This window comes from Cyanistes caeruleus, chromosome 9, assembly GCF_971803275.1.
Source record: "Cyanistes caeruleus chromosome 9, bCyaCae1.hap1.1, whole genome shotgun sequence".
In the NCBI taxonomy this organism is placed as follows: Eukaryota; Metazoa; Chordata; class Aves; order Passeriformes; family Paridae; genus Cyanistes; species Cyanistes caeruleus.
In genome coordinates this window covers 29204251-29230897 of record NC_141709.1, presented here as the reverse complement: position 1 = coordinate 29230897, position 26647 = coordinate 29204251, and the positions used below count along the sequence as shown (strand labels likewise).

The 26647-nt window shown below is 38.5% G+C and overlaps 2 protein-coding genes and 1 long non-coding RNA gene across 3 annotated transcripts in view; 1 reads left to right on the top strand and 2 right to left on the bottom strand.

Annotated features, from left to right (window-relative positions):
* The window catches only part of SHISAL2A (shisa like 2A), an 18542-nt gene extending 17372 nt beyond the window's left edge, over positions 1-1170 (bottom strand). The window contains exon 1 of the mRNA XM_086842160.1: positions 827-1170. Coding sequence (XP_086698286.1) covers positions 827-1008 — 182 coding nt within the window. The 5' untranslated portion in view covers positions 1009-1170. The remainder of the gene's footprint in view (positions 1-826) is intronic.
* LOC147651742 (uncharacterized) lies at positions 898-25761 on the top strand. The gene is made up of 3 exons (XR_015273891.1): positions 898-984; positions 21527-21629; positions 23776-25761. It is a non-coding gene; the product is annotated as an uncharacterized LOC147651742 (long non-coding RNA).
* On the bottom strand, positions 12914-26647 carry GPX7 (glutathione peroxidase 7). The gene is made up of 3 exons (XM_023948374.2): positions 26380-26647; positions 19982-20243; positions 12914-18222 (listed from the first exon to the last, which is right to left on the bottom strand). Exons 1-3 carry the CDS (start codon positions 26584-26586, stop codon positions 18059-18061), a joined length of 633 nt encoding a protein of 210 aa, XP_023804142.1. The 5' UTR covers positions 26587-26647; the 3' UTR covers positions 12914-18058.

Here is a 26647-nt window from a genome sequence, read left to right as displayed (position 1 = left end):
TTTTAAACACTGTGCATAGACTGACCCTGCAATTGCTGTTGACCAAATCTTGCAATCCTAATACTAGAGGGCACTCAGAAAAAGTAGTAGGGATAAAACAGATAAAAGGATCTACCTTCAAACAGCAGGTAGTAACTGCTGCCGCCAGGGCTCTAGAAGCAGACGGTAGAAGGAAGCCCAGAAGGGGATTTGACAAAATCAAGGATAATAGCAAATCCGTAAGAAACATAGTGGAAGCCCCATGCAGAGGTGTACTAACATCCTGACACGGCAGCGTGGATGCTGTGGAGCCCGAAGAGAATCAGGCACAGAAAGCATCCGGGCTGGCTGAGTGCAGGTCTCCCTGCCTCTGCTGGAGATCCAGCCAGAGCCACGCGGATCCCTGCACTATCCCGGGAGAGAACCGGGCTCATTATCTGCCCCTTCCAACTGGAAAGTTACGTAGTGCTTTATTTTACATGTAAAAGTAGCTCAAGTCACTGTGAACTTTGTGGTACGCAGCACCTTACGTGCCCAGGCCCCGAGACAGCCGCTCCCCTCACGCCCAAAGGGCGGGAGACGCTCCGGATGCTCTGCCAGAGGCACCGAGCATTTTCCAGCGCTTCCTTATCAAGACCACGAGTTATTCCCTTCAAAAACTACCCTGGCACGAGAAAGTGTCTCTCCGGACTGAAGATGCAGCTCTATCGCTACTCTCGGTGGGACAAAGGCAGCCTGAAAGTGCCCGGCTACGAGTACCTCACAGACACGCACCCGAGCCGAGCTCGGGCGAACACGGCTCTCCCGCCCGGAGCCTCTACCCAAGCAGGCACCGCCGCTCCCCTACCTGAGCCACCACATGTAGCTGTGCTCGTAGGGGAAGAAGCTGTGGGGATCATCGCAGCAGTACTTGACGTCCTGGAAGCCGCAGCAGAACACGGCGCGGGCGTCGCCGCCCGCCCGCGGGCAGCTGAACCCGCTCACCAGCACCTTGTCGGCGTTGAGGTAACTGCTGCACTCGGCGCTCATGGCGCGGCCCCCGCCCGCTGTCCGCCCGACGCCTCGGCTCGGCGGCACCCGGGCGGGAGGGGAGGCGAGGCGAGGCGAGGCGAGGCGGCTGTGGCGGGCGGAGCCGGGCGGGCAGGGGGCTGCGCTGGCGGCGGGGACCGCCGCGCCCACTGGCCCCGGGGCCGCCACAGGGCGGGGAGTGGCGGGAGAAGCCCGCGCCCTCAGGGCAGGCAGGGAGGGCGGGAGAGCGCCCTGAGGGGCCGGCCCGCTCCGGGCTGCGGTTTCAAAGGCTGGAGCACGGCTGTGCCACAGCCTGGGTCCCATGTCGAGGAGAGCTTCCAGGGTCCGTCCTTACCCATAACCTGGGTGGGTCTCAGGACAGGCAAAACAGGGAGAGCATGGGGAGGGATCACACTTCTGTAGGACTCAAGCCCCCTTGACTTGATGAGGGGGGGAAAGCTCCAGCTCAAAAACAGGCTCAACATTTAAATAAGCACTGCACAAAGTGAGAGGATGAATGGCAGTGATGTGGCTGGTGCAAAGACTCCGGAAAAGAGGAGAACAGGGGAAATCAATGAGTCTTGAATTTCAACAAAAAAAAGGCTAGATGCTGATGAGATTTTGTGAGAGTTGTAACTTCATTACTTGAGTTGTTCTGATGAAATCAGATGTAATCAGATCCATTATTTTCATTATAAAATTGAGGATTGACTTATTTGAAATGTATCCAGGAAAATGATCTACCAAAGACCAGAAGGTAGCCTTTTCATCTCAGTTATGTCAATGGTGTCAGTACGTGTTAGGATTTAATTGTGTGTCTTGCCTTATTTGAGATTAAGAGACCAATCTTCTGGTCATTTGATTCACAAAGACATGGGGACTGTGTCTCTGTGGTCGAGGAAAGTCTCCAATGAGGGAAGGATGGGTGAATCTCAGCTCAAAAGCCATCAGTTGGTTGCCCAGGTCTGGTGTCTGAGCCAGTCAGCTAAACAGCATGTGGTGTGGTTGAAACTAAGATGTTCAGGGGTAAATGTCATGGTTTTGGAGACTGATTCAAGACCTGGTGAAATTGCTAATCCTGGGTTCACAACAGAGGCCTAAGTAAGTCTTTCAACTTCCTGGGATGGAGAAATGTCCAATTCCAGTCTCATCATAGGTATTAATCTCTTGAAATGTCTTTATGTACCTTGTTCAGTTGCTAATAACAATTTTCTTCCAAAACGTGAATTGCCATTCTTGTGTTTCTCTCTGATTCTCTTTATCCATCTGGGATTGTTTTTTTCTTTATCATATCCTTTCTTGATCTCTTCCCACTGAGGTTCTGTTCATACCAGAATTCAACAACCAGGGCAGAGAGTCATGAACCCAGGAATCATTCAAGTGAGCATTCCCAAATCAAGTGGTCAAGAGACTTTCAGGAATATAGAACATTCTTGGTTATTTTTGTATTTCACATTGCTGTTTTACTTTCAGAAATTTTTCTCTCAATCAGAACTCAGATAACTCTTTTCCTCTCAGAATTATTACTGTGGTGATGTGGAACACATAAAATTACCCATCACAGTTTTATGCTCAGTCTTACACAGACTTGCACTCATACCTAATGAGTATAAGGTAGACCTGTGTCAGAGTTGAACTAAAGGTGTATCCTTTGTCCAAATTTAAAGAAACTTGGTTTCAAAGAAAGCTGAAATGTTCTGGGGTGACAACATCATTTTTCATTTGTTTGTTTCATCAATCAGTATAGCCATTTATACCATGCAATCATTTTGTGCTTGCCATGATTACTGTGTGATAATAATTAGCATGCTTTCTTGTTCCAATTATTTGGAAAGATTTATATGAAACGTTTGAAATTACATTTGAGTTATCTACCTCAGTGATTGAATTAACTATGTAATTGCTAGAGGATTGAAATAAAAAAACATTCTCATTTGATGAGACGCTCAGAAACAGGATTTGAAGTGGGAGTGGGGGGCTCTTCACTGACCAGTGGAACATGTGCATCGTTTTTTAAGTCAGAAGAAAACATCACATTCTTTTATCGTTACAGTTACAAAACACAGATCTCTTCCAGCAAGGATTAGTGGTTTAGACCTCAAAAAATATGTTTCCCTCTCTCTTTACTATTACAAATATCAATTTAAATTGCTACAGAGATGACAAGACCAATTCTCTCTGCTGAGTGAGGAGTGTGTTTCAACCTAACAATGAGGCCATTCCGCTTTCAGAGAAACACAGATCCAGGACCTTTGTAGGATACTTGGAAGTAAGAGACAAATTATCCAGTTATTCAGGAGCAGCTTTCAGAATTGTATCCAAAACAGGATACTTGTATTCTCTGAGTGCTGAACGATCATCCTTGTGAATATAAGTCCCTTGTGCAATGAAGCTCTAGCTCTGATTCTGGTAAAATGTAAAAAAAAAAAAGTAAAATGTAAAAAAAAATGTAAAAAAAAAAAAAGTTAAAAAAGGAAACTTTCTTGTGTGTTTGCAACCCAGACTCTTCTGCAAATCTTTAACTGATTTACTGTTACTCACTTTGGTTTCCAAGAGACTGCAACGGCTATACTTAAAGCCTGTCTTCAAAATACCTGGAGGAACTGCAGCTTTCTCTTTATAATTAATGCTTTCAAGCCTTCCAGATGAACTCATAAACATAAATATATGTGCATTGTCAGTACAATAATTAGAACAGCAGTATTTTTTGTAATCATTAAAAATAATTGTGATCTTCATCTAAACTACAATTAATGTTTGTGAAACTTGTGAAAAGTGCACAGCCTCTTATTTACTTATCCTGACTCCACAAGATATTGGCCAGCAGAACTGGGCTGGTTTAATTTTCCATCAAATTACAGGAGTTTTTTGACTGCTTTAGTTTATAGCAAAGGAGGCTTGAGAAGCTAAAACTTCCTGATTTAGCCATTCCATTTAGAGACAACCCAAAGTGAATTGTGCTTCTGCAGTGACCACTACTTAAAAGCTAAAAACAAACATTCACATTAACAGTTGTGGGACGCATTTCTACCAGCCAACATTCCACAGAAAGTTAATTATGAGCTATGATATAGATGTCTAGATCAGCATTAATCCTCAAACCTACATGGCAAGGTTTTCCTTAAGAGCATAACCTAATTATTAATTGGCAAAGAGCCACATAAATTTCTTTCAAAAGTAATGTGGTGGCAAATTATGCAATTAAATAAGATTGTCATACCAAGATGGTGTAAGGAACTCTGATTAGGAATAAAAAGTTAAACTGATATCAGAGTTAGCCTAGGTAATACATCTTATCATGTTACATGAGCAGCAGGGCATTTCAGGAAGGCAGATGACAGCATAAGGCTCAAAACAGAAAGGGGCACAGAAGTTTTAAGTGGTGTGTACTTGCAGTATAGTGAGATGCTGTCACTCAGAAGAGTAAAAAAGGACTGTGTGTATCAGTGAGGGACTGAAATCTCTCAAGAGGATATGATACATCTTGGGTTCTGCTCTCAATTCAACCACCTGTAAGTTGCTTTCACAGACTGTGCTTCAGATTGTAAGTCTGTAGATTTGTGGTAGTGATGGAGTAGTCTGACACTTGTATGCAAAAGTGTTTGTATTTTGAGATCCTCTCTGTGCAAGTGAACACACGTATAAAATATCATTGTATGAGTTTTTCATGTCACTCTAGAGCCTACCAATTTTCCTAGTAATTTTAACTGTACTTCACACACATTATCCTCTAATTGATTCTCCCAGTCAATATAGGGTATAGATTTTGACTTTCAACTACTTCTGCTTCACAGAACTAAATAAAGAAGAAGGAGAAAGTAATTTTCAGGAAGCATATGCTCAAAGGAGGTTCTAGTCAAATTTTAAGAGGAAAAGTCAGTGAAACAGGGAAGTTGGAAGTGACACTGGTAATTTTGTAATGAGGATGGAGATCTGATAAGTAATTTGTGCTTGTGTAATGGCCTCATTATCTACAGTGTTTGTGTGGTGTTATTGGCAAATATTTCAGAATAATGACTCAGTGAAGCAAATCTTACCTTTTTACACTTACTCTCCTATCTAGAAATAGGACAGTCAGAAGCATAAAAGAGTTTTCAAAAATGAACCTAACCAAGTAGTCTTCACTGAAGTTTGTCTTTGCAGAGTGTTTTTTATTTCTTTTTCCTTTTCAGAAAGGAAAATAGTTTTTACTTAGATAAGTAGAAAGCACAAAACTGGCATGTTCCTTACTCACAAAAACACCCTCAATCTGACACTGCCTCAATCATTTAACTTTGCTTTCATTTATACTGCTTGTAAAATATAGTTATTTATAATTTTAGAAGCACAAATATATCTTGTAATGCATTTTCTACTTGAATAGAAGGGAGCAAATTTTAAATGGTTTTACCAAGAATGCAGTTTCTGTATGTAGGGGATGATTATGGGGATAATTCTGAAACTGAGTTACTCAATTATAAGACAGCTAGAAATGATGGGCCTGGTATTTCAGACTACTTAAGCAAGATCTCCATCAGAGATAGCACTTGTAAAACATGTAAGTTTCTTGATCTTTTCAGCATTTATTCTACACTAAACAACAAAACAGAAAATTATAGATTCATAGGCTTATATGAATTGTCACTTTCCATCACACTTTGAATTTTCTTTGTCTAAAATTGAAGATTAAAGAAAAATACCTAAGTAAACAGGTTTGAAGAGCTGACTTCTAAATATCAGTGAATAAATTATAAAATATCTTCCCACTATTGTCATGGTAAACTCAAACTGAAGCTTTTAATTTTCTTAATTTTGTTCAAACTCTTAGGCCAATAATTTAGATTTAGTCCTATTAATTATATTTTTAAAATACCACAGATTGTTTTGTTATAAAATCATATATACATTTTTTTTGCATATTTTTGTGTGTCTTGGCTCAGAATCTCTTCTGGCACTTAGCCATCACAGAGAACTTTTTTTCTAGTTTATAATTCAAAGAGATGCACATACCAATAGCAGCTATAATTCTTCCTCTTTAACCCTCCCACACAACTGTGGGATTTATATTTTGTGTAGGGGGTACCATCATCTATTGTTAAAATTCTTCAGCAGGAGAGAAACTTTCTACAGGAGGCTATTTACAATTGCATCTTATTTTAAAAAGCTTTAATGTTGAGACTGAAGTTTTCTGTCCTGTGTGAAAGGAGGTGTAAGGGCCAAAGAATTGGGCTCTGACCCATTTTGGGATAAGAAACTGGAACTGTCATGACAAATGTAAGAATTGAAGGCTGGGATTTGGCAGTTAAAGGGAACAGGGATAGGGTGAAGAAACAGAACTAGGAAAGAGGCAAATTGAAAGGACAAGGCAAAGAGAACCAGCCTTTGGAGTAACAGGAACTCTGTGCCCTACCTGTGAAGCTTGGAACAGAACATAGGTTGTCTGCTTGTTTCCTTTTCTATCAACAAATATATCAGTTTAAATCATCTGGAAAAATGTCTGCTTCATTTAGTTCTCTTTCACACATATTATGACAAACAGTGACTTCCTTATTTATTAATTCATGTGGCAAAACTCTCTATGGTGGTTTGAAATATTTCAGACTACTCATGTCATTGCCAATTTGAAGTTCTACTCTTGTTTTCTTTATTTGTTTTCAAGCAGAAGAAATTACATGTACAAAATTACATTCAAAGCATATTGGGTTACTTGGAATTTAGAAATGACACAGCTAATAATCACACAACTTTTGGAGAGATTTCAGCTCATTTCACAATGAGTTTTTAATGACTTTATTTTCTTACTCTTTTCTAATGCATGGTCAAAGGTTATTTTTGAATGTTAACCATACCTAGTGGGAATACAGAATTTCTTCAGCCATGATTTTTGGTAATACTTATGATCACCTTGCAGATATTGATTCATTTTTCCAGTGCTCTGTGATGCGAGGGTGTTTCACTCCTGATATCATTACACTGCTCACAAGCAATGACATGCCTTTCTTAGCAATTTTTTTCTTGACAGACATTCAGTTTTATTTGCTAGCTTCAAAAACTCAGTTTTGTTCCTCATTTCTGGTGCTGAAGGTGAGTTTCTTTTCCATCTCTGAACACTACTAGATTTGGAGATGCTGTAAAGAGAACCATTTTCCATAACCCTCCTGTCTCTGGCTGAAATTAGAAAGCTTTATTCAGTTTCAAATCTCTTTCCATTCAGCAATGGATACAAGCAGCAGTTGACCAACATAAGCAGATGATCCAAAGGGAAAAAAAACCAAACTTCTTATTATGAACACCTAACATAGCTTATCCTCTGATGAGATGGTTCTGAGCATTAAAGGTATATAGACTGCTAAGGTTTAATGGTTTTTATGTCTTCAAGACACTACAGGTCTTTCAACTTAACAACACTTGCACAGTAGTTATTAAAATGCTACTGTTATCTCTTAATCTTATGTATCCCTCATAATCAGAGCACCTAATTACCACACAATCTGTAATTAATGGAATTGCTCTGAGTGACAGGCTAGACCTTCTGAAGCTGGGCCAGGTGAGCCATTGGTCAGGTCTCTACCTCCTCAGTCCTGCTTTGGTGAAATGATCACCAGATACATCTCAGATGAGGGATTAATTTCATCTGTGTTAGTCTCTGTAATCAGATGTTCTCTTAGAAACTGGATGAAGCTATAAGATATATTGTATCTATTCATCCTAACCATCTTCTCATCATTCTTCCATATCTAGAATTTGCACCAGGGATTTTGACAGGAATTGTTTCTCTGTTGCTGCTGAAGTGGAATGCATCAGTGCAGCTCATTGTCATGGGCATGACTGACATCTCAAGAGAAGTAGTCAAAGCAGAATCAAGCTAAACTACCTTAATTTACAGTAGCATTGTTATTTGTTTTATGGAAAGGAATGTAATTACTTCATTTGTCTGTGGCTGTCTATTTCTCGCTTTAACTGGTGCCAAAAAAATCAACTTTCACGTGATAGTTTGCTTTCTCTGGTTGGATTTACTAAAGGTGATAGAGACATTTGTACAAACTTGGAAAAAGAAGATTATGTTCTGTTCTTTGCTTTTCTTTCACTTATTATATGCTGTTGGGAAAATGGTGTTACACACGTGCTTGGTGGCTTCATCCATAAGATCAATATCGAACCTTTTTTTCACGATGCTCTGAGGTTTCTATAAGTTTCAGTAACAGAATATAGTTATTACCATATTAGACTAAAAATGTTCTACTTTACTATCCCTTTTTATTACTATAATTCCTCCATGAATAACAGACATTCTTGGTTTCTATCTCACTAAAAATATTCATATTTTGTTTTGAACCTCATTACATTCAGCATATGTTAACTTTAGAATAAAGCATTTAACATTTATTTTAAAATTGAAAAAGCTGCATTCTAAAATTTAAAAAAGTACAATTGTTTATGTTGGTTTTGGGAGGGCTGTGGTTTGTTGGATTTTTTTCTGTAACTAGATTTGAATTTAAAGGTTAACAAAAAGATCTGCTGAGAAATTGTTTTTCCATTGGGATAATTAAGACTCCATCCTAGTGGAGTAAGAGCCAAGTCTTAATTGTTCACAGAATAACTGTCCAAATAGTGTAAAGTTGTGAAGACAAGGCAGCCAAAGCCTGGGTGGTGTTCAGCCATAATCTCATAATATGAATTATAAAAAGCAAAGGATACTCAGGTGAAGAAAAAGCTGCAAGAGCTTGTCTTGGGCTGGGAGTTCTGGATGGATTCATGAAAAGCTTCAGCCTATGAGCAGAGTTGTGTGTAGATAATTGAGTTTACAGTCAGTGGAAAAAAGCTGCATAAAAGGGTCGATCGTCACTACATTGGTTTTAATCATGGATTTTTCCTAGCAGTCCATGTTGATTCACTTCATATTAGGAAGTTTTCTAAAGCAGCATACAGATGTTTTTCCCCATCAGCTGATTCAGTTATTGGGGAATGTTTCCATCTTACATGTGTACAGCCTTGTAAACATAAATATGGTATGAAGCCTCTTTGCTTCAGTCACTCATAGCTGTGAGTGCACAGGTATGAATGTGATTTCACATGCATCTTTTTATTGTTGGACTTTAAATCAGCATTTGTATCAATGTAAAGAAAGACAAGAATAAAAGATGGAATTTCAAATCTTGGGGGTATTTTTTTGCACCCTGGTTGCTATTTTATAATTGAATTGCATTTTAAATTTTACATTCAAAATGTTCAGGCTGACACACAAGCACTGCACTGCCTATTCCAATGGAAATTTGTATTTTTATCTCATTATAGGTCTAAAATTCAGATTTTTTATCACATTAGACATTTTTTCACATTAGAAGCTCCCACTCTAAATTCTAATCTCTTTTAAGAATAATGCCTATAGGAAGACTGTAATGTTTTTATATTACTTCAATTTGTTCTCAGAAAGTCTCAAATCTTGTTTAAACAGAAACAAGAATTGTGATTATATAAACAAAGTCAGAATCCTATACAAGGCCAAACATAAGTAATAATCCACCTAACCTTTACAGCTTTCCACATTCTCTCTTGAGTGTTGAAATTATTAAAGCCTAACTATTCTACAAAAAGAGCCCTCATATCTGGAAATTGCCCATGTGTTTTGGCAGAATGTGAATGAGGTGATTCTGTGAGGAGCTGGACGCAATGAGTGTATGGGTCCCTTCCAAATCAAAATATTCTATGGCTCTGTGCTATCAGCAATATGGAAATATCTGCCTTTAAGTGTAAAAAACTTTGTGGGCTTTCTTTTGAAATAATGCAGTGTCCTCTGACTGCTCATATTTCTTGCACCAATTATTATAGTAACTTTAAAAGGAGTCATCTTCCACACAGGAATGCAAAAGGAAAAGAAATAACAAGTGTGCTCACTGCTGCAAGCCTACGCAAAAGCAAACCTGGCCTGGCAGTCAGGAGAATGCTGAGCATTCATTACTTCCCTGGAAATAACAGATGCTTCACTGTCTATTCATTTTAGAAAATAATCCATTCAGCTCATAAATCAAGGGCTGAAATGTATTTAGAACAGTGGTAACAAAATCAGTCCCCTGCCATGAGGTCACTCTTTGGTGAGTCACTATCGAGTCCCAGAGACGTCATCCTGCGCTTCCCAACAGGTAATTATTGCAAAAAGAAAAGGGGACCAGTGGAATTGTAATTATCAGAGTTGGTGTATATATTGAGGGGGTTTTTAGCTTATTTTGGAAGCTACCAAAGTGTATGAACTAAGATCACTAATCAAGTAGCATTGATAGTGATGAAGCACAACTGACTCTTTTTTCAAGTGTTTTTTACTTCATTATTCCCCAGTTAGTGTGGCTCAAGATGAGTTTGATTCCTGAGAACAGCTGATTTCCTGCATTTCTTACATTCAAGCCAACTGAGAGCCACAAAAATGTGAGTTTATAATTGGCTGATGGAGATTTAATACACAAAAAAGCCAAATGTTTATAGATGCTAAGCAGTTGGTCCTTCCAACACGTCTCTGTAGCTATTGAAGGTATACAACATTATTTGTTTGTTAATTTAGGACTTCTGTTCATATTATACTATATATTTTAAGACCAGCCTCCATGCAGGATGTAATTTCATTCACTTGTTAATTAGCTAACAAATATTTTGCCTAGTATTATCAACTCTACTAAACGAAAGGAAAAAAAGATTGCAGACTGATTAATTCTTATGTTTCATATCAGAAAGGAGACATTTCCAATGCAAGAAGCCAAGTCCAACATTGAGAGCACCCAACCTGAGCATGACATGATGCAGAGATCTGCAGCAGGTTTTTCACATGCAGTGCTTTAATGTGTACAAAATGCTCTTGGAAGGAAGAAAATAATTAGGTGTGTTCTTGACAAAGAACTGTATCCAACAAGAGGTTCAGAGTACTGCTTATTATTGCTATTGGAAATAAGCATTTCAGACTAGTACACAGTATTTTGGACAAGGATTCTTTAGGAGGACTTTCAATAAACATTGAAGTGCTTAGAAATGATGTTTTGCAGGATATAAAATAGACAAGTACTTGCTGTAAGATTGGGATGCACAGGAGACTGAGGTAATTTTTATTCATTGATCTTGTCATTGGTAGCAGTTACTGAGCTTCTGTACCTGGTACAGAGCATAAGGAAGAACACATCTTGGGACAGACTCGTGAGAGATTTTCTTCAGAGAGATTTTCAGACGTTTAGTTGCCCTTGATCCTGGGCAGTGGAGTGGATTTTCTAGCAGAAGCACAGGAGGCTGAGACTCATCTTGAGTTTTACAGCACAAAAATGTGGCCAGAACTTTCTTTGAGACCCAATTCAGAATGACTCTGCCAAGTAAGCAGAGGTCATTGTTCTAAAATCTAATTAGCTAAACTACCAGTCCTGGCACCAAACTAGAATGATCCTCTTCCATCCAGGCTCCCCTTTCAACATATTGCCAACATAAGCATCCTAAATATCTCCTTTATCCTTTGTTGTCCTGTTGTTAATAGAGAAGGTGAGAAAATAATCTCTGATTATGAACTAAACCAGAAAGAGAAAATAAAATTGCTTCAAATCATTATACCTTCCATTTGACTCCTTCTTTTCCTTTTGTCTATTGAGTTTTGACCTACTAACAGATGCTTTAATACTTTTCAATAGGTACTTTGTGGAGTGAGCTATCAACCCTTAATTATGTCAGAAGGAGACTTCAAGGAAAGAATCAAAAGAAGTGGTCAGAGGTGAAAGGCTAGAAAAGCAATGAACTCTAAATTGACAGGTAAAATGGAGAGAGAACTATGTCAGACCAGATTAAATATTCACAGGACAGAAAAATTTCCCAGTAGATGACAGAGGATTATACATCCACTTGCCATAGCTGCAGTAATTTAGCTTTTTATTATAGCTTGATAACAGAAGTATGCCTCTGCTCTAAATCTTCCTCTGCCATTGGAATAATTTACCCTGAACTCTCCACCTGTACAATGACACCTTTTCATTGCATACAACTTCCCACCTAAAACTTGGGAAAAGTTCATCCCTTATCAGCTGGCTGTCCATTGGTGTTCTCTTACCTTCCTAAATCTTAAAAAGAGATCTGATTAACATCCTTTCTTCTACATAAATTATTAAAATTATGCTGATTACATGTTAACTGCATGAATTGTTCACATGATGCTATTTTTTAAGTCAGTTCTTTGAAATGTTTTGGTTTTCTGAAACTGTTTCAATGAACTCTCTGTTCCCAGTTTCTTAATGGCTTGACAAACACATTTACTGAGCATGCAGTTAAAACCTAGAAATGGTGTCTTGCAATTCCCAGTTTTCAATAAGACCTAATGATTCATATAATCAGAGAGAGAATTGATATTTCAGTTTTACTCAATGATATATTCCTGTTGACTTCAGTATTGCTAAAGGCAGAATAGATTGGTAGCCTCTGAAGCTAGAAAGACTTTTTCAAAAGAGCAAGATCTATCAATATTTTTAACCAAACTCTTCTAAGCTGAAACTTGTAGAAAAATATGTTTTGACAAAATTCACAAAATAAATTTTCTAAGTTTTAAAATCATCAAAGCTTTTTATACTGGCATTTAGATTTTATTTCTTGGTTTGAAATTATTTTAGTTTTTAATATTGTATTTATACAGTTTGAAAACATGAATACCAGCTTTGAGAAGTTTCTTATCAGTTGTATCCAATTAAATGTTTCAGCTTAACCAAACCAACAGTTTAGGGGCTACTTTTGCTTGAAAACTTAAATATTGTGCCCGGATTTGGAAGAGGAGATTTCAAATCTAAAATGCTTATATGCCAGAAAAACATTTCCCTACATATCTCTAGTGGTTAGTGGTCTCTTCAGAAAACAGGAAAATACCAGTAATAAAATAAACAGTATTTTGAATATAGAAATAATGACAAATCACAATGAGTGACGTGACTATAACTAAGGGTTAGAGAAGCTGATTTATAATTTAAACAGGGAATTCAGGAAGCTGTTTACTTATAAGGAATAGTTTGACTATTGTGCCCTTTTCCAAAGGATGGTGAAACAATCTGTGTGTTACGGATATTTTCTTTGCCAGCTGTTCTTTATTTATCATTGTCAGATTTTACTTGCTTGATAAAGAAAAATATAATGGTTCATCCTATAATTCAGATGAAAGCACTAATTATGATGAAACAGCAATGTCTTTAGGGCAAGGGGGGCAAAAAAAACAGAGGACTGTTTTATATAATACAATAACAGGTTTCTTACTGCATCTTTCACTTAAGGAAGCAAAACCTTCAGCTCCCTGAAGCTGGAATATCTGGAAATATTTCTGTCTGATGGGAGAGTGTTCCACGGAACTGCAATTACAGATCAGGCATTACCAAGTTTGTTCTCCACAAAATTGTGCTTCAGTCTTTTCTATTGTTCTATAATACTATTATTTCCTTTTACTGTCACTGTTCCATCAACTAGTGCTTGTGGAAGGATCTGTCCCTGAATAAGTAGATGCTGTTAATTCTGCTTCAGTGGGGGAAAAGGATTTCCATCAGCAGAATCATCTTGAAAACTTTCACATCTGTGCTTACCCTCCAGAATACAAGTCTGCTCTCTCAGAACACAATGATTCTTCAATTGTTCTTGTTTCCAGGAATAAGTTTAGATATTCTTGTTGAGCAGGTATTGTGCAGTGCTTTGAGATAAAACAGCCCATCTTATCTCTTAGGCAGGCAAACTGGGGGCTTGGGTCAGGTTTTCTAGGCCAAGGATGGAAACTTACTTGGGGCTGCCTTCAGCTGCTGTGCAGAGACAGCTGGAAAAGGGCAGCCACTGCCACTAGAAAAGCCTCCACTGTTGTCTATGCCAGAGTGCTGCAGAGTTGGCATAAAAGATGTTTTGTTGTTTCTGATCCTATATGGTGGGCATCACCGTGTTTGTGAGCTGCCTAGGTAGATGAATTAGCTGTGTAGCACCAGATCACAGACCAGCTTTGAGATGATGTTTGGTACAGCTCAGTGATTTCCTTCTCCTCTGTGTTTGTCTCGGCTATGGAGCTTTAATATGGTTAAGAATTAGTCCTCAAATTTGATGCCTTCAGTATCTCATTTGTCAAAAGGTTTGTAAACTCCTTTGTGTTTTATCAGTGATGATTTTACTGCAGGGTCTGTTAATTGTCACAGAGAATACCTGATTTCTCTGCTTACTTGACTCTTTCTGTCAGAAATAAGCTCGTTAAATTCCATCTGTCTCTAAGAGTAGATGAGTATAGATTCATCTGTGCATAGAATATATTTGGTTGATTCAATAATCAAAGGTAGCATAAAATTTGTTTGCTTAACCGAAAAGATGTCCAGTCTCCTGAAAATCCTGACTAACATTGGCAATTTCTTGAATGAGATCCTATTGTGTTTGTAGAATAAATTGAGTACCATCCAGCACAGAGAAATTGTGTCTGGTTTGCCACTGAAGCTTCTGACTAAAATCACAATGGAAACTCAAGTGAAACATCCCCAGCATTTATCTAAAATGCAGCAGATGTGAGTGTCAGGATAACTAGGGTATTTGGCTTTGTTCTCCCTATAATCCTAAAAAAATTGAGGTTTAAACCCCTGTCTATAGCTTCATTCAATTGCTCTATTTCAATGTGGCATATTCCATTTCAAAACAGAACTTTGGTTTTATGTAGGTCTGATTATTACATTCTTTATGAGACAAAGTTTCTAAAGATCAAAAGTACCCTGTCTAATTTTAAACTTATAATTATGGCTTTAAAATTATTTCTGTTCCCTGTGGCATGCCAGAGGGGTCACATGGCTGCATACAATAGTGTCCAGGTGCTTAGTTTAATGTTTAAATTAACAGGCCAAGAGTTCACACCTTTAAAGGTGAAAACTGTAGAAGATCAAGTTTTAGATAATCAAGGTAATCGCTCTCTGTGCATCAATGGGCTCATCTGTTAATACACACTACTATTTTCTCTGCAAAGCAGATAAGTGGCAAGGAAAAATAGTCTTATGCTATAAATTCAGAGCTGGTTTACAATTTTCAGAACTTGCTGTAGGGAAGATCTCTGTCAGATTAGAACAGTGCTGGAATTCACAAGACAAAAAAAGTAATTTCTGATCTCTGCATGCTCTCTCTATCGTATCAACAGTCAAATTCAACTCAGTGCAATTTGATTTGCAATTTTTCCAAGCAGAAAGTCATGAAGAACTTACAGTGTGACCAGATATGTATTAATCTACAACTGAGAATATTTACTTTTACTCCAGAACTTTGATTAAAGGGCTAAAGCATTTGTTCTACAAACTGATTAAGTGCAACAAAGGATGGAATCTATTCCATGCCTAATTTAATAATGAAAATGTATCTATTAAGTCCAGAGAAAGTAGCTATGTGCCTAAAATCATATGGCTGTTCAAATATGTTGTTTTTCAAGGCTAGCATAGGTAATATTTACCTTAGCTCTCTTTAAATGGACAAACTTGTAAGAACACCAATTCTGACAGCATCAGTCTGCAGTTATTCTTAGCACTCAGGCATCTGCTCAGACTTCCGACTGCAGAAATTCTTCACTCACACTAAAATAATAACACTAACAATTGCAGTCTCATTGTTCCTTGACAGAAGCCCTTTGAAAATCTTGTCAGGAAGGACTCTTTTTATCACAACAAAAGCATAATGCTCAGGTCTCCTGCTCTTAGCTCCAGGATGCTTTAAGAAGAATCTAGTCTTGTCCAATTGCAGTATTATTAACAAGTGAAAGCTTTTTTGTGCCTTGTAATGCTTTTAAAAGTAGCACAAACAATATTTGTCCATGTAGGACAAAACCTTCCCAACTGATCCTTGCCCTTATATCTCTTTAGACTTGTAGAACTTGTCTAATAGAGAATAGAGGATGGTTTCCATGTAAATCCAGAGTTCTGTTTGAAGTTGGACACACAAAATTGAAATAGAAAAGGCTTAAAATATTTTTCATAGCCTGGTTTGGTCTCATCCAGGCTTTAGGTATAAAATAGAAACACTTTCTGAGGAGACAATTCTAAGCCCTGCAGCACTTGCTAACAGCGTGCTGGGGCACTGCGTTAGCATCAAAGGACAGAGAAAAGAGAAACAGTCTGTGGAGTAATAAAGACCTCCTTTTCAAGGAGTTGGATTCTCTGTCCCTGCACAGTATCAGCTGGGCCTGATTTTCCTTCCTTTGTGATATCCTTAGCAACCATTGTCTTAGAGTGATCCATGTAAGAATAGACTAAATTACTGAATCAGGCATAGAGTTCACTTCTCTCACCATCAGAGGAGGAAAATACAGATATTCACTGCCACAAGCACCAATTTCCTGCACTGATACGGTTCAAGTGAGAAGTAGCTGATAGAGCTTGGAATGTACTCATTGGTATCATGTTCAGACTTGAACATTTCCATGCCCCTTTTGTCCCAAAGATTATTTGGCTGCAAACCCTCTTTCTCTTTACTTGATTTCTCCTTTTACTTATGCTCTTCTATTACTTCTTCCTTTCATTCTCTCTTCCATCCCCTCTTTTTTTCTCACTAAAACTTAAAAAAACTTGCTCTCGGCTTCTTTCAGACAATTTGAGATTGTTTTGTGCAGTATAATCTCTGCCTTACATGTTCTTCCTGCAAATCCTAAAGTACCTGGAGCTCTTACTTCTATGGAGAACTCCACAGAACGAGTCCAATCAGTATTCTTCTTTTCCCTCTTGTTCTGTGAGCCAGACCATGACATAATATTTGCCTTTGATTTCAACAAGAGCCTGCTTGGATGCTGAAGAGCTCTAATGGCAGTGAGGAGTTGGGAAAAGTCTTTACCATGGTCAGGTCAATTAAGGCTTATTTGTACACATGGGCCCTGACAACTATATGGACAAACATTGTCTGTGCTACTTGAAAGCATCAGAAGGCACAAAAATGGTTTTCACTCGTCAATAATACTGAGGTTGGACATGGCTAGATTCCTCTTAAGGTATTCTGATGTTAACAGGATGGGAATATTGGGTTTTTGTTGAGATAAAAAGAGTTCTTCTTGAGAAGATTTTCAAAGGGTTTCTGTCAAGGAACAATGAGGCTGCAAATGTCAGTGTTATTATTTTAGTACAAACTAAAACTAAAATTCAACGACTTCTGAAGTCTGAGCAGATGCCTGACTGTTACAGTTGGAAAAGCTTCCATTAAGCATTTTTAACTCTAACGTGGTATTAAATTATATAACATTATGCAAGAATTAAATATTTGAAAAATTATTTCCATGGAAAAAATATCTTGATTGTCTGATGTTTGTCTGTACATGCAGCAAAAGTGGACAGTGTTATAAATGGAAAAATAATAAATAATAAAATTCAACATCAATTTTATGAGGGGAGAGTAATTCTAAGGCAACATGCTAGTAGAAGAAAGAAATAGCCTTTTCATGTAGACTCTGGTCCTACAGATGTTCAATGACTATTTAAATATCATCTGATAATCTTGGTGAAAAAATGCAGAAATTCTTCTCATGGCTTCTGGAGAATTTTTACAGGGCCTTTGTCTTCATATTTCTTTCATTTAAGATTTATAGATGCATTTTTCCCATGCCCTTCAAACTTTCTAGACAGATGAAATTAACTGTTTGGCTGTGGTAATTGGAACATGCAAATTCTGCCTGGTCTGAAGGTATCTGGTTTGGCCCTCTTAGCACACACTTGAAGTCAATCAGGCATTTTTTGCTGTTTATTTTATTCAGTTTGCAATCAAAATATGACAACAGATTTGTAGCTATCAGGGAAATCCCAGCTAGGACATTCTCATTATTCTGATCTTTCTTCCTATATGAACTGACTTCCTTTAGTATTACCAATGACTAATAATTGAATTGGGGAAGAAACAATTGCTGTAGATTTCTTCTTTCCTAGAAAACTCAAACTGAATTTGGTTGGAGAAAAATATTACATTACTTTGTTAACTTGCTGGTTTCCACATTCTTCGATGGTGAATACAGGTTCAATTGGTCATAATTCCCTTTCCCCATATACTCTCTTTTGGAATGTGAAAAGACAAAGTCCAGCCCTAAATCTCAACTAAGATACAATTGGCATGCTGGGATTTTTGAAAGTCATAATTCATCTTTCTTCTTTAGGATGATTTTCCTTACAAGTTCTGTAACATGGGGTCTTATTTCTTCAACAGAGACAGTAGAGTCCCAGGCCTTTACTACTTTCCCATTGGGGTCCACCAGGTATTTCCAGAAGTTCCAGGTTGGTTCTTCTCCTGTAGAATCTGCAGGGGAAATAAAAAAAAAAAAAAAAAGTTAAATATTAGGAAACCACATTAGCCAATTCCTGACATTTCTTCATGTCAGTTTGATGATTAACCTTGCAGAGAAAGAAGGAATGTAAAATTAAGAGGAAGTTCAGACTGAATAAGATCAATTTTCTAACAGACAGCTTTAACTAGACAGTAGTCCCTTGGAGACTAATGGAAACAGGGAAGTTGAGCCCAGAGAAAGCACAATTATCAGTGTTGAAGTGTGTGAGGGCATGTGCTTGTGGGGTTGTGCTATAGAGATATACTGGATACAGCTTGAACACTGATAGGGAAATGGAATTTGGCATGATAATATAGCTGTACCAGGACTGATTACTTGCTTATCCAGAATTTTCCCTTCTGAAAGCGCCCAGTATCATGTGCTTCAGAAGATTGTTTCAAGAAATGCTACATGAAAAAATAACAAAGTAATTGTTCTAGGTTTCCACCTAATTCTCATCTTCTAAAAAAATTTCCAGGATTTTCAAATAGACCAGGAACCTCATCCCCCTAAAAGCACAAGTATAGATGCTACAGACAAATTAGCATCCTTTTTTCCACTGATTATACATTGGGCAAACCTTATAAGGAATCAGAAGTTATTTCAATGTATCATCAAGACACAGCCAGACCTACACGTTAAACTATGTTGTCATTGTGCTGAATAAAGGCGCAGCCTCCAGCAGCCTCCCCCTGCGGGCAGGTGAGAAGTGAAACACAAGTTTTGCAAGTTTCCTGGAACACGTCTGCAGGAGTAATTCTCCTGGGCAAAAAGAGATGGAAGGATGTAAAGAGGATTACACGGAACTTTGGCTAGCAGAGTGATCCATTTCAGACACCTGTATGGAGGTGAGCTTGGGGTAGTCAGAAACAATATCCAACCTCCTTTAAATTCAGTAGGATTTGGGAGAACAGTGTGGTGTGCTGGAAAGAATCAGCAGGGATATGGTCCTTGCAGAATGCAGCTCAGGTGGTACTGTGTCATGCTGGGCTCTAGTATACTTCATTGCTGAAAGACATTTCCTTCACATTGGGTTAAGACTGACATTTTAATATAGCAACTAAATAGAATTTAAAGCATCTGTTCAGTGCAAGAAAAGTAGTGCCTTGATAGGGAATATCCTGCTTTGCTGGCTGGTAAGAACCAGCAAAACCTCTTCAGGTGTCAGTGCTCTCTATAAAGGAGATTGGAACTGGTGGAACTGCACAGTAGGGCTGTTCCAGTGCTTGGGGAGGAATGAGGAAGAGAGTATTCAAGGACATCATCTAGTGCCTGCTTTCACTTTTTGATTGTTGAAGTAAATTATGAGGTGCTTTGCTTCCACTTTTCCTACAGTTCTAGAGATGAACCTCATAAATCCAACCTGCAGCACTCATGTCACAGGAGGAGCACCTAGGAGGCTACAAAGCGGAAGAAGGAAGGGCATTGTGTGTATGCCTAGAGGAGAGTATTTCAGGGCCTGTATTCCATGTAGAGGTTTATTGGACCATATTTTACAGGACATCTGCTACTGATGTGTCTTCATCTCTGGAGATCTTGTTGGAAGGTAAAACAAAGGTGATAGAGAGAAATCCTGCCTTGTGCAGGAGGAGGGACTATATGACTTCTGACCTCTTGGAGCCTGACAACTCTGTGAGCAAATCAGAGATCTCTTTTTTCTGTTGGATGGTATTTTGTCTCAGAGGACTTCTATGCAGGTGAAACAACCCTCCTGCACTGCAGGTTACTCACCAATTAGGTACTTGAAGGCAGGAATTGCTCCGGCTCCACTGACTGTGATTTTGCTGAACATGGGGAAGGAGGCACCATAAGTCTTTCGTGCAAAGCTTTCAATTTCTTTGTTGGTGTCTGGTTCTTGCTGCCCAAACTGATTGCAGGGGAATGCCAGCACATTGAAATGGTATGGGCCCAGGTCTCTCTGCAGCTGCTGTAAGGCCTTGTAGTGGCTGTCTGTGTATCCACACTCACTTGCAACATTGACAACTAGAGACACCTGAAGAACAAGAGAGCAGATTTAAAAATGTGTTACACATGTCAGTTTTACAGCAGGTGGGCTGGAATGCAGACTAATAATAAAAAAAAAAAGTATGTCTAGGGAACTGTGACTGAGCACATATTTGAAACTACACTGAGCTCTGTTCACAAAAGGAAGATTTAATATTTCTTTTCTGTATTCCTCTTTGGTAAGCATTAAAATAATCAACCAACTTCTGAGCAATCCTAATCTTCAGTTTTCTGAGAATCTGTGTTTTTTCCATTCTGCCTTTTGGACAGGTTCTAAGCATACTTAAGAAGAGACCATCCAGCTAAGATATACCAAGTTGCGTGAAAGAAACTTGCAAATGAATGTATATTTTGTTGTTTATTTATTTGTTGTGAAGCATCTACTCTGCAGCATGTTTCCTTGCTCAGAATTTAGTGCCCCTGCAGAAGTGGCTGATGTATTTATCATTGCTAGTGTAGATGTTTTGACCTGGAAGCTAACAGAAGCAAATAGAGGATTTGGGGTTGGTCTGTGCAGTGAGGGCTGTAAAATTTCCCATCACTTCTAGAGTAAGTCAACTCAGTTGTGACAAAATGACAACAGTGTTAGCACAAAGGTTTTCTGGCTCAATTAGAGATTCTGAGAAGTGAGGACTGCCCACTATCACTGAAGTCATTCCTGCAGTGGATCATGTTCAATGCTGTGTGCGTTGTATGAGCACCAGGCACGTGTCTGCCAGCACAGATCCAGCTGGCAGGAAATTGTCACAGACAGGTGAGCACTACAGGAACAACAGAATTTTTGGGGATACTGAGTGACCTAAGCCTGAACTAACACATATTACAGTTTCTCAAAACCTTGAAGAACTTGTCATTGTTTTTTGAGATTTTTTTATCCTTAAATAACTTTAAGAATTTCAGACTTACGGTTTTGTTATTCTCATGAATTTTGTGTGAGTTGCCACTCATTCTACATAAATTGAGTCCATGCTAGTTCTTTCATACAAAAGTATTTAAGGAAATAGGATGAAATAGAAAAAAATAGCTTTTTCACTATTTTTATTTAGTGAAAAATAAATGGCTACATGAGCATAGTGTTTTTAAAGACAGGAAACTGGCATATAAAGGTACATATCAGGGTAATATATGGGATCATGAGATGAAATGTGTAGAAGAGGGTAGGAATGAGTAAAGAAAAAGCTAATGGGATGTTGGTATTTGTAATTTCTTACATTAAACATTAACACTTACTTTGTGTATTTTCTCCTTTTTCTAACTGTATGGCTGTCATAGAATCATAGAATATCCTGAGTTGGAAGGATCCATGAGGATCATCAAAGGCCAGCTACTGAATTTGAAGTGGATTTGGAGTGGCACTGTTTTCCCTGGAAGACAGGTAATCTCTTAAAGCACAAGTTGGTGTAATCTTCTTTGTGGTGCAGTGTGTCAAGAGGATAGAATCTAAACAACTCCTGTACACTTGTATATGAACTATAACCTGCAGCCATCTGACCTGATGAAATCATCACATTCATTGAGACAACGCTTACGAGCTCTAAAATTTTAAATTCAGTCTCCTAAAATGTCCAAATTATGGCATATAATTAGATTTTTTTTTTTCCCAGAGAAGAGGTAATAATTTTATGATGCATTCCTGTTGCAGACTCTCAGCATTTGAAACAGAATTTGTATGTTGGACATAAAAAATAACTATTGGCAGCTCTGTTTTCAAATAATCTGATTTATCAAGCACAGTGATAACTGTAGCTTAGGAAAGATAAATTGTATCACTAGGAGTTGAAGTCACATGTAGTTCTTCCATGTGAAATTTTAGAAGCTTTTTTAAATATAGTTTAAGCCTTGGAATTTTCATGATGCAGAAGTTTTCGTAGACCTTACTGATTTCACCTCTTTTGCTACCCTCTCTCAAATAGAAGGGTAATGTAAGAATTTGTCATTGGAGGTTTGGGGGAAATACGGTTGTGTAGGCATTGTGTTCATATTAAAACAGGTATGAAAGATGAATTGCCAGTGAAAACAATCAAGCTTTTGTAACTTTTACTTGATTTTAAGTAAAAAGAGGGCTTGAAAGAATTCACTCAAAAAGAAACAACTATTTTCATTCACAGCTGCTTAAAAACAGCTTTTATTTGGTGTGGTGGTGAAAGGCTTGAGAGCTCACAGAGACAACAGTGCAAACTCGCAAACATATTCCCCCAAAACAAATGGAAACTACACTCAGCATTTCTTGGGATGGCAGACACATTATGTTTCTCTTTTTTCCTTAGAAAAGTGCATTCTCTGCAACTGAATTCTCCATTACAGAACTCCATAATTTAATAGTGTCAACCTCTTAAAAGTATAATTAACATATATTATGAAAACTTTTGTGATGCTAGTATTTCTCAATAAATGTTTAAAGTGATTCTTTAAAAATCTTTCCTGAGGTATCTTTCAGATGTCTGGTGTTAGAAGTGATTTCATGTGCTGATTTTTTTTGGTCTGTATTTTATTTTTAAAAAATAAGTTACTCTTTTTGCTCTCATGTAGAGGCTGTACTTTGTCTTCTTACAACTATTACTGATTTAAATTAAGTTCAATATGCCTGACTTTAGGCTCTGAGAGTGCAAGTCAAGCACACCACCTAGTGTGCAGTGCAAACAGTTCAATGGACCTCACAAAAATGATTCCATTTCAGCTGACTTCTTTATCAGCTGTTGTCTGACCTCTTAAAATGATCATTCCCTTTGCTTAGAAAACCCATGCATTCTAGTAGTGAACTCATTTATTTAAAGGTGCAAAAATTCTTCTTGCTTTACTTCATGTTCACAGCAGAGTGCCTCCTTTAGAGAAAAATCTTGGGACATATTTAGGAATCTGTCTCAGCTTCAAGTAACCCTTTGTGGATCTGTCAGCAGACACAGCAGATACTTGGGTTTTACACCCAGAAATTCTTAACTGATGTGACTTCTTTACCATGTGACTGATGGAAGAACTGGCCACAAGTATCAGATGGCATCAACTCATTGAGCTGTCACCTTCACGGAACAAATAGCAATATTTGTGCAGTAATTCAGTGGCTCTGGATTAAATCCACACTCAGCAACATCTCATTTTTTGATTGCAGCGAGCCCGGGTCCAAAGTGCCTAGCAATACTTTCAATAATAATATTCAGTTAAAAAATAATGCTTCAGTTGTTATAGTGCCTAATGCTTTTCCATTACAGCACCTATGGTTCAAGATTTCCAAAGGCACTGCACTGACACTGCTTAATTCCACCCCAGCACACTGTACTTAGCTGGGTGGTAGATTGGTACCGTTACATCAAGACAGGCACAAACACAGCAGGGAACAGTTGATGTTTGGGAGTTCTGACTCCCAAATAGGTACTATTTTTGGTAAGAATACTGCCTCTTACAGCATATCAGATACAGATCATATAATAAAAGATTACTGAATTAGATTAGATAGAAAACTAGTCTTGTTTGGATCCTCTTGATTGTTGTCCAACCATAATCATTGTCCTTCATTTTTAATGCAGATGAGTGGTGGCATGGAAAAACCACAGAAGGATGGCCTCCACAACACAGTGAACCAGAGAGTTTTTTGATCTATTTCAGTCATGGAACTCTTTTCCCAGTGGTAAAAGTCCTCCCTTTATTTACTGTATAACAGAGGGTAATTGTGGTTCATATCAAGATACACTTGAATAGAAAGTGAATTAATATCAGTCGGGTTTTTTTTTTTTTCTTACTATGAAAAAATTGTTTCAATGATCTGAATAGACACAAGTTCATATTAATAATGATTTATTGAAGAATGATCCTGTCAGTCATGAATTGCACTGATTGTTTATACTTAGCATGGCTCTTGTGGTTTTAGAATTAGCAGATTAGCAGACTTTATTAATTTTTTTAGAGTCTGGAAGTCTTTGCATTTTTTCAATTCCTAGTAAGTTTCTTGACTACCAATTAAGCAGTTATTTAAATAAATTATCTGAATTACTGAATTGAAGAAAATGTCTTCTCTACATCTGCCAGAAAGCTTAAGGCTGGTAAAAGCTGGTTTAGCAATTAACAGACTATTGTTCCAGAAGCTAACTAGTGACTCACTTTCCTTAAAACACCACCAGCATACACATAGTACTTTAATAATATTTGCTTTCTTTTAATAGCTTTAAAATATTATGATAAACCTACGCCTTAACATTACTTATCTAATTTAAGCAAGTTTATTTTAAGAAACAAATGGGAATTTTAATTAACCTTTTTCTATCTTGATACTGAGTTCTGACAACATAATGACAAAAAGGGATGGGTTTTATTGCTGTAATTTTCTTTAAAATTGTGCACATATATTAGCAAAGAGCAGGTAGCCAGAATATTAATAGGCTCTCTGAACGCAAATCTATCTTTTATTCCAGAAGCTGAATGTCACTTCTTTGGAATAAACTATTCCATGTGCCTAGCAGAGATCAAAGAATACCATTCATAAATGCTATTATCTTTCCCAGATACAGCTCTAGAGCTCCCCTTTATGAAACCAGGAGAGTGGCCTGGAACCACAGCACAGGGATACAGCACATACCCTGAACCTTTCTGTTCATGAGATTCCAGACCAGGCTTTGCAGTTTGTTACAGAGGGGTCAAACACCCCCAGCTCTCTGCAGAGTGGCTGTAAGGAACTCTTCCAAGTTCCCCCTTAACTCCTTTCCATGTGGATTCTGGCCCTGAGACAGAGAAGCTACAGGTGGTATTTGCTTATTCAGATTAGCAGATAATGTGCAGACAAAACATGCCCCAGTAACAGGATTTATTGACAGAGCCTTTGGAAGGAGCTCATTTAAAAAACACAAATACTGCTTAATATTAAACAGCTGCCATGGTTTTTTCCAGCACAGATATTTGAGTGGGCATGGGACCAGTTCTGCTGTATCTCACTTGAGAATGAGGGGGCATGAGAACTTTGATCAGACAGGATTTAGACCTCTCATTTGGTCCAAATCTACCAGTATCCCTTTCTGCTGAGCTCAAGAAAATGTGCATCTCCCTACACAGCTTCTCTGTTTCCCTGCCAATGTTTTAGTGACCTGCTGCTGAGGACCAGTGAGCTCGGACATCTGAGGAGGAGGAAAAGGAAGGTGTAAGCACAAAGCTGGAGAAAAAAGGGTGAAAACGAGAAGTGGTGCTGCCTTTTTGGGCAGCAGTGAAACTATTGGACTGCCTGATTGTATCACAGATGTGTTGCTTGAGTGCTAAGAGTGGCACTTGTGGGATTTATGTTGATTTTAGCTTCTATAATTTGTGAAAGGGGCTATAAGAGGTTATACTATTAAGTATAATGAGTGTGCTAAGTTCTCTTTTCAGTCTTCTATAGGTACAGACTATCTTTTCTAGGTGATCAAACCACTAATAAAATTAAATAAAATCAGATTATAGTCAGGGGCACTGTTTTAAAATGGTATGGAAAACTCCACCTAGAAATACTTACTGTAATATGTAAATACAAATTAGAAGACATCATAAAAGCATATGTATCTACGTGCCCTTCTTCATATTTCCATCACACTAAAAAGACAGGAGGAATTCGCATGATGTTACAATTTCACTCTACTCTGATACTTTGTAATGTCTCATGTGTTTACAGTGAAATCTGTTAACTCCACTAGCCACGGATCAAATCCTTTTTTTTTTTTTTTTTTTAAGTAGATCATTAAAAAGGAATGGGATTTAGGTTAGAATAATACACAAGAAGTCATGCAGGTAAAAGGCAGAAATAAACTCCAAAAGTAAGTTACACAAAGACACAAACTTCCTGAGCTTTAAATGGAATAGGCAGAACCCAGAGCAATCCATCCTGCTGCAAGAAAGGCGGGAGGGCAGCAATCCCTGCCTGCCACGTCTACAGGCGGCTGCAGCGGGAGAAGACGCGGACTCACACGGGGTTAGACTGCAAACGCTTTATTGAAGAGGAGCCTGTGTTAGCGAGACGAGTTCGCCAAAGGGCAGAGTCACGGAGTGAGCAGCCCAGATGCACCGAGTGTGCACCGAGGCTCCGAGCACTCTCCCCCGCGCCCGCTCCGCGGACATGCAAGGGCTGCCTGTTAGCGAGCCCGGGCGGGAGCCGCCCTCCCCGCCGCACTTACCGAGCCCCTGTACTTCTCCAGAGACACAAGCTTGCCCCTGATGTTTACAACTTTGAAAGTGTAAAAATCAGGCTCCTTCTGCCGCGTAGCGGAAAAAGCTAAGAGCAGGAGCGTTGCAATTGCGAGGAGCATGGCTAGAGGGATGAGGAGGACTTTGGGGAAGGAGGAGGCAGGCTGGTGCTCCACACTGCCCTCCGGGTCCAGCATGCTGCACGGCCGCCTCGCTCTGCCCGGCCCCGGCCCGGCCGCGCTGCCGCAAACGCCTCGC

Bases quoted from the DNA above. Each gene is read 5' to 3' on its own strand.
- GPX7 (XM_023948374.2), bottom strand. From the start codon at position 26,586: ATGCTGGACCCGGAGGGCAGTGTGGAGCACCAGCCTGCCTCCTCCTTC. The intron at 20,244-26,379 runs GTAAGTGCGGCG...CTTGTTCTTCAG, and splicing joins TGGAGAAGTACAGGGGCTCG to GTGTCTCTAGTTGTCAATGT. The intron at 18,223-19,981 runs GTGAGTAACCTG...TTTCCCCTGCAG, and splicing joins TGCCTTCAAGTACCTAATTG to ATTCTACAGGAGAAGAACCA.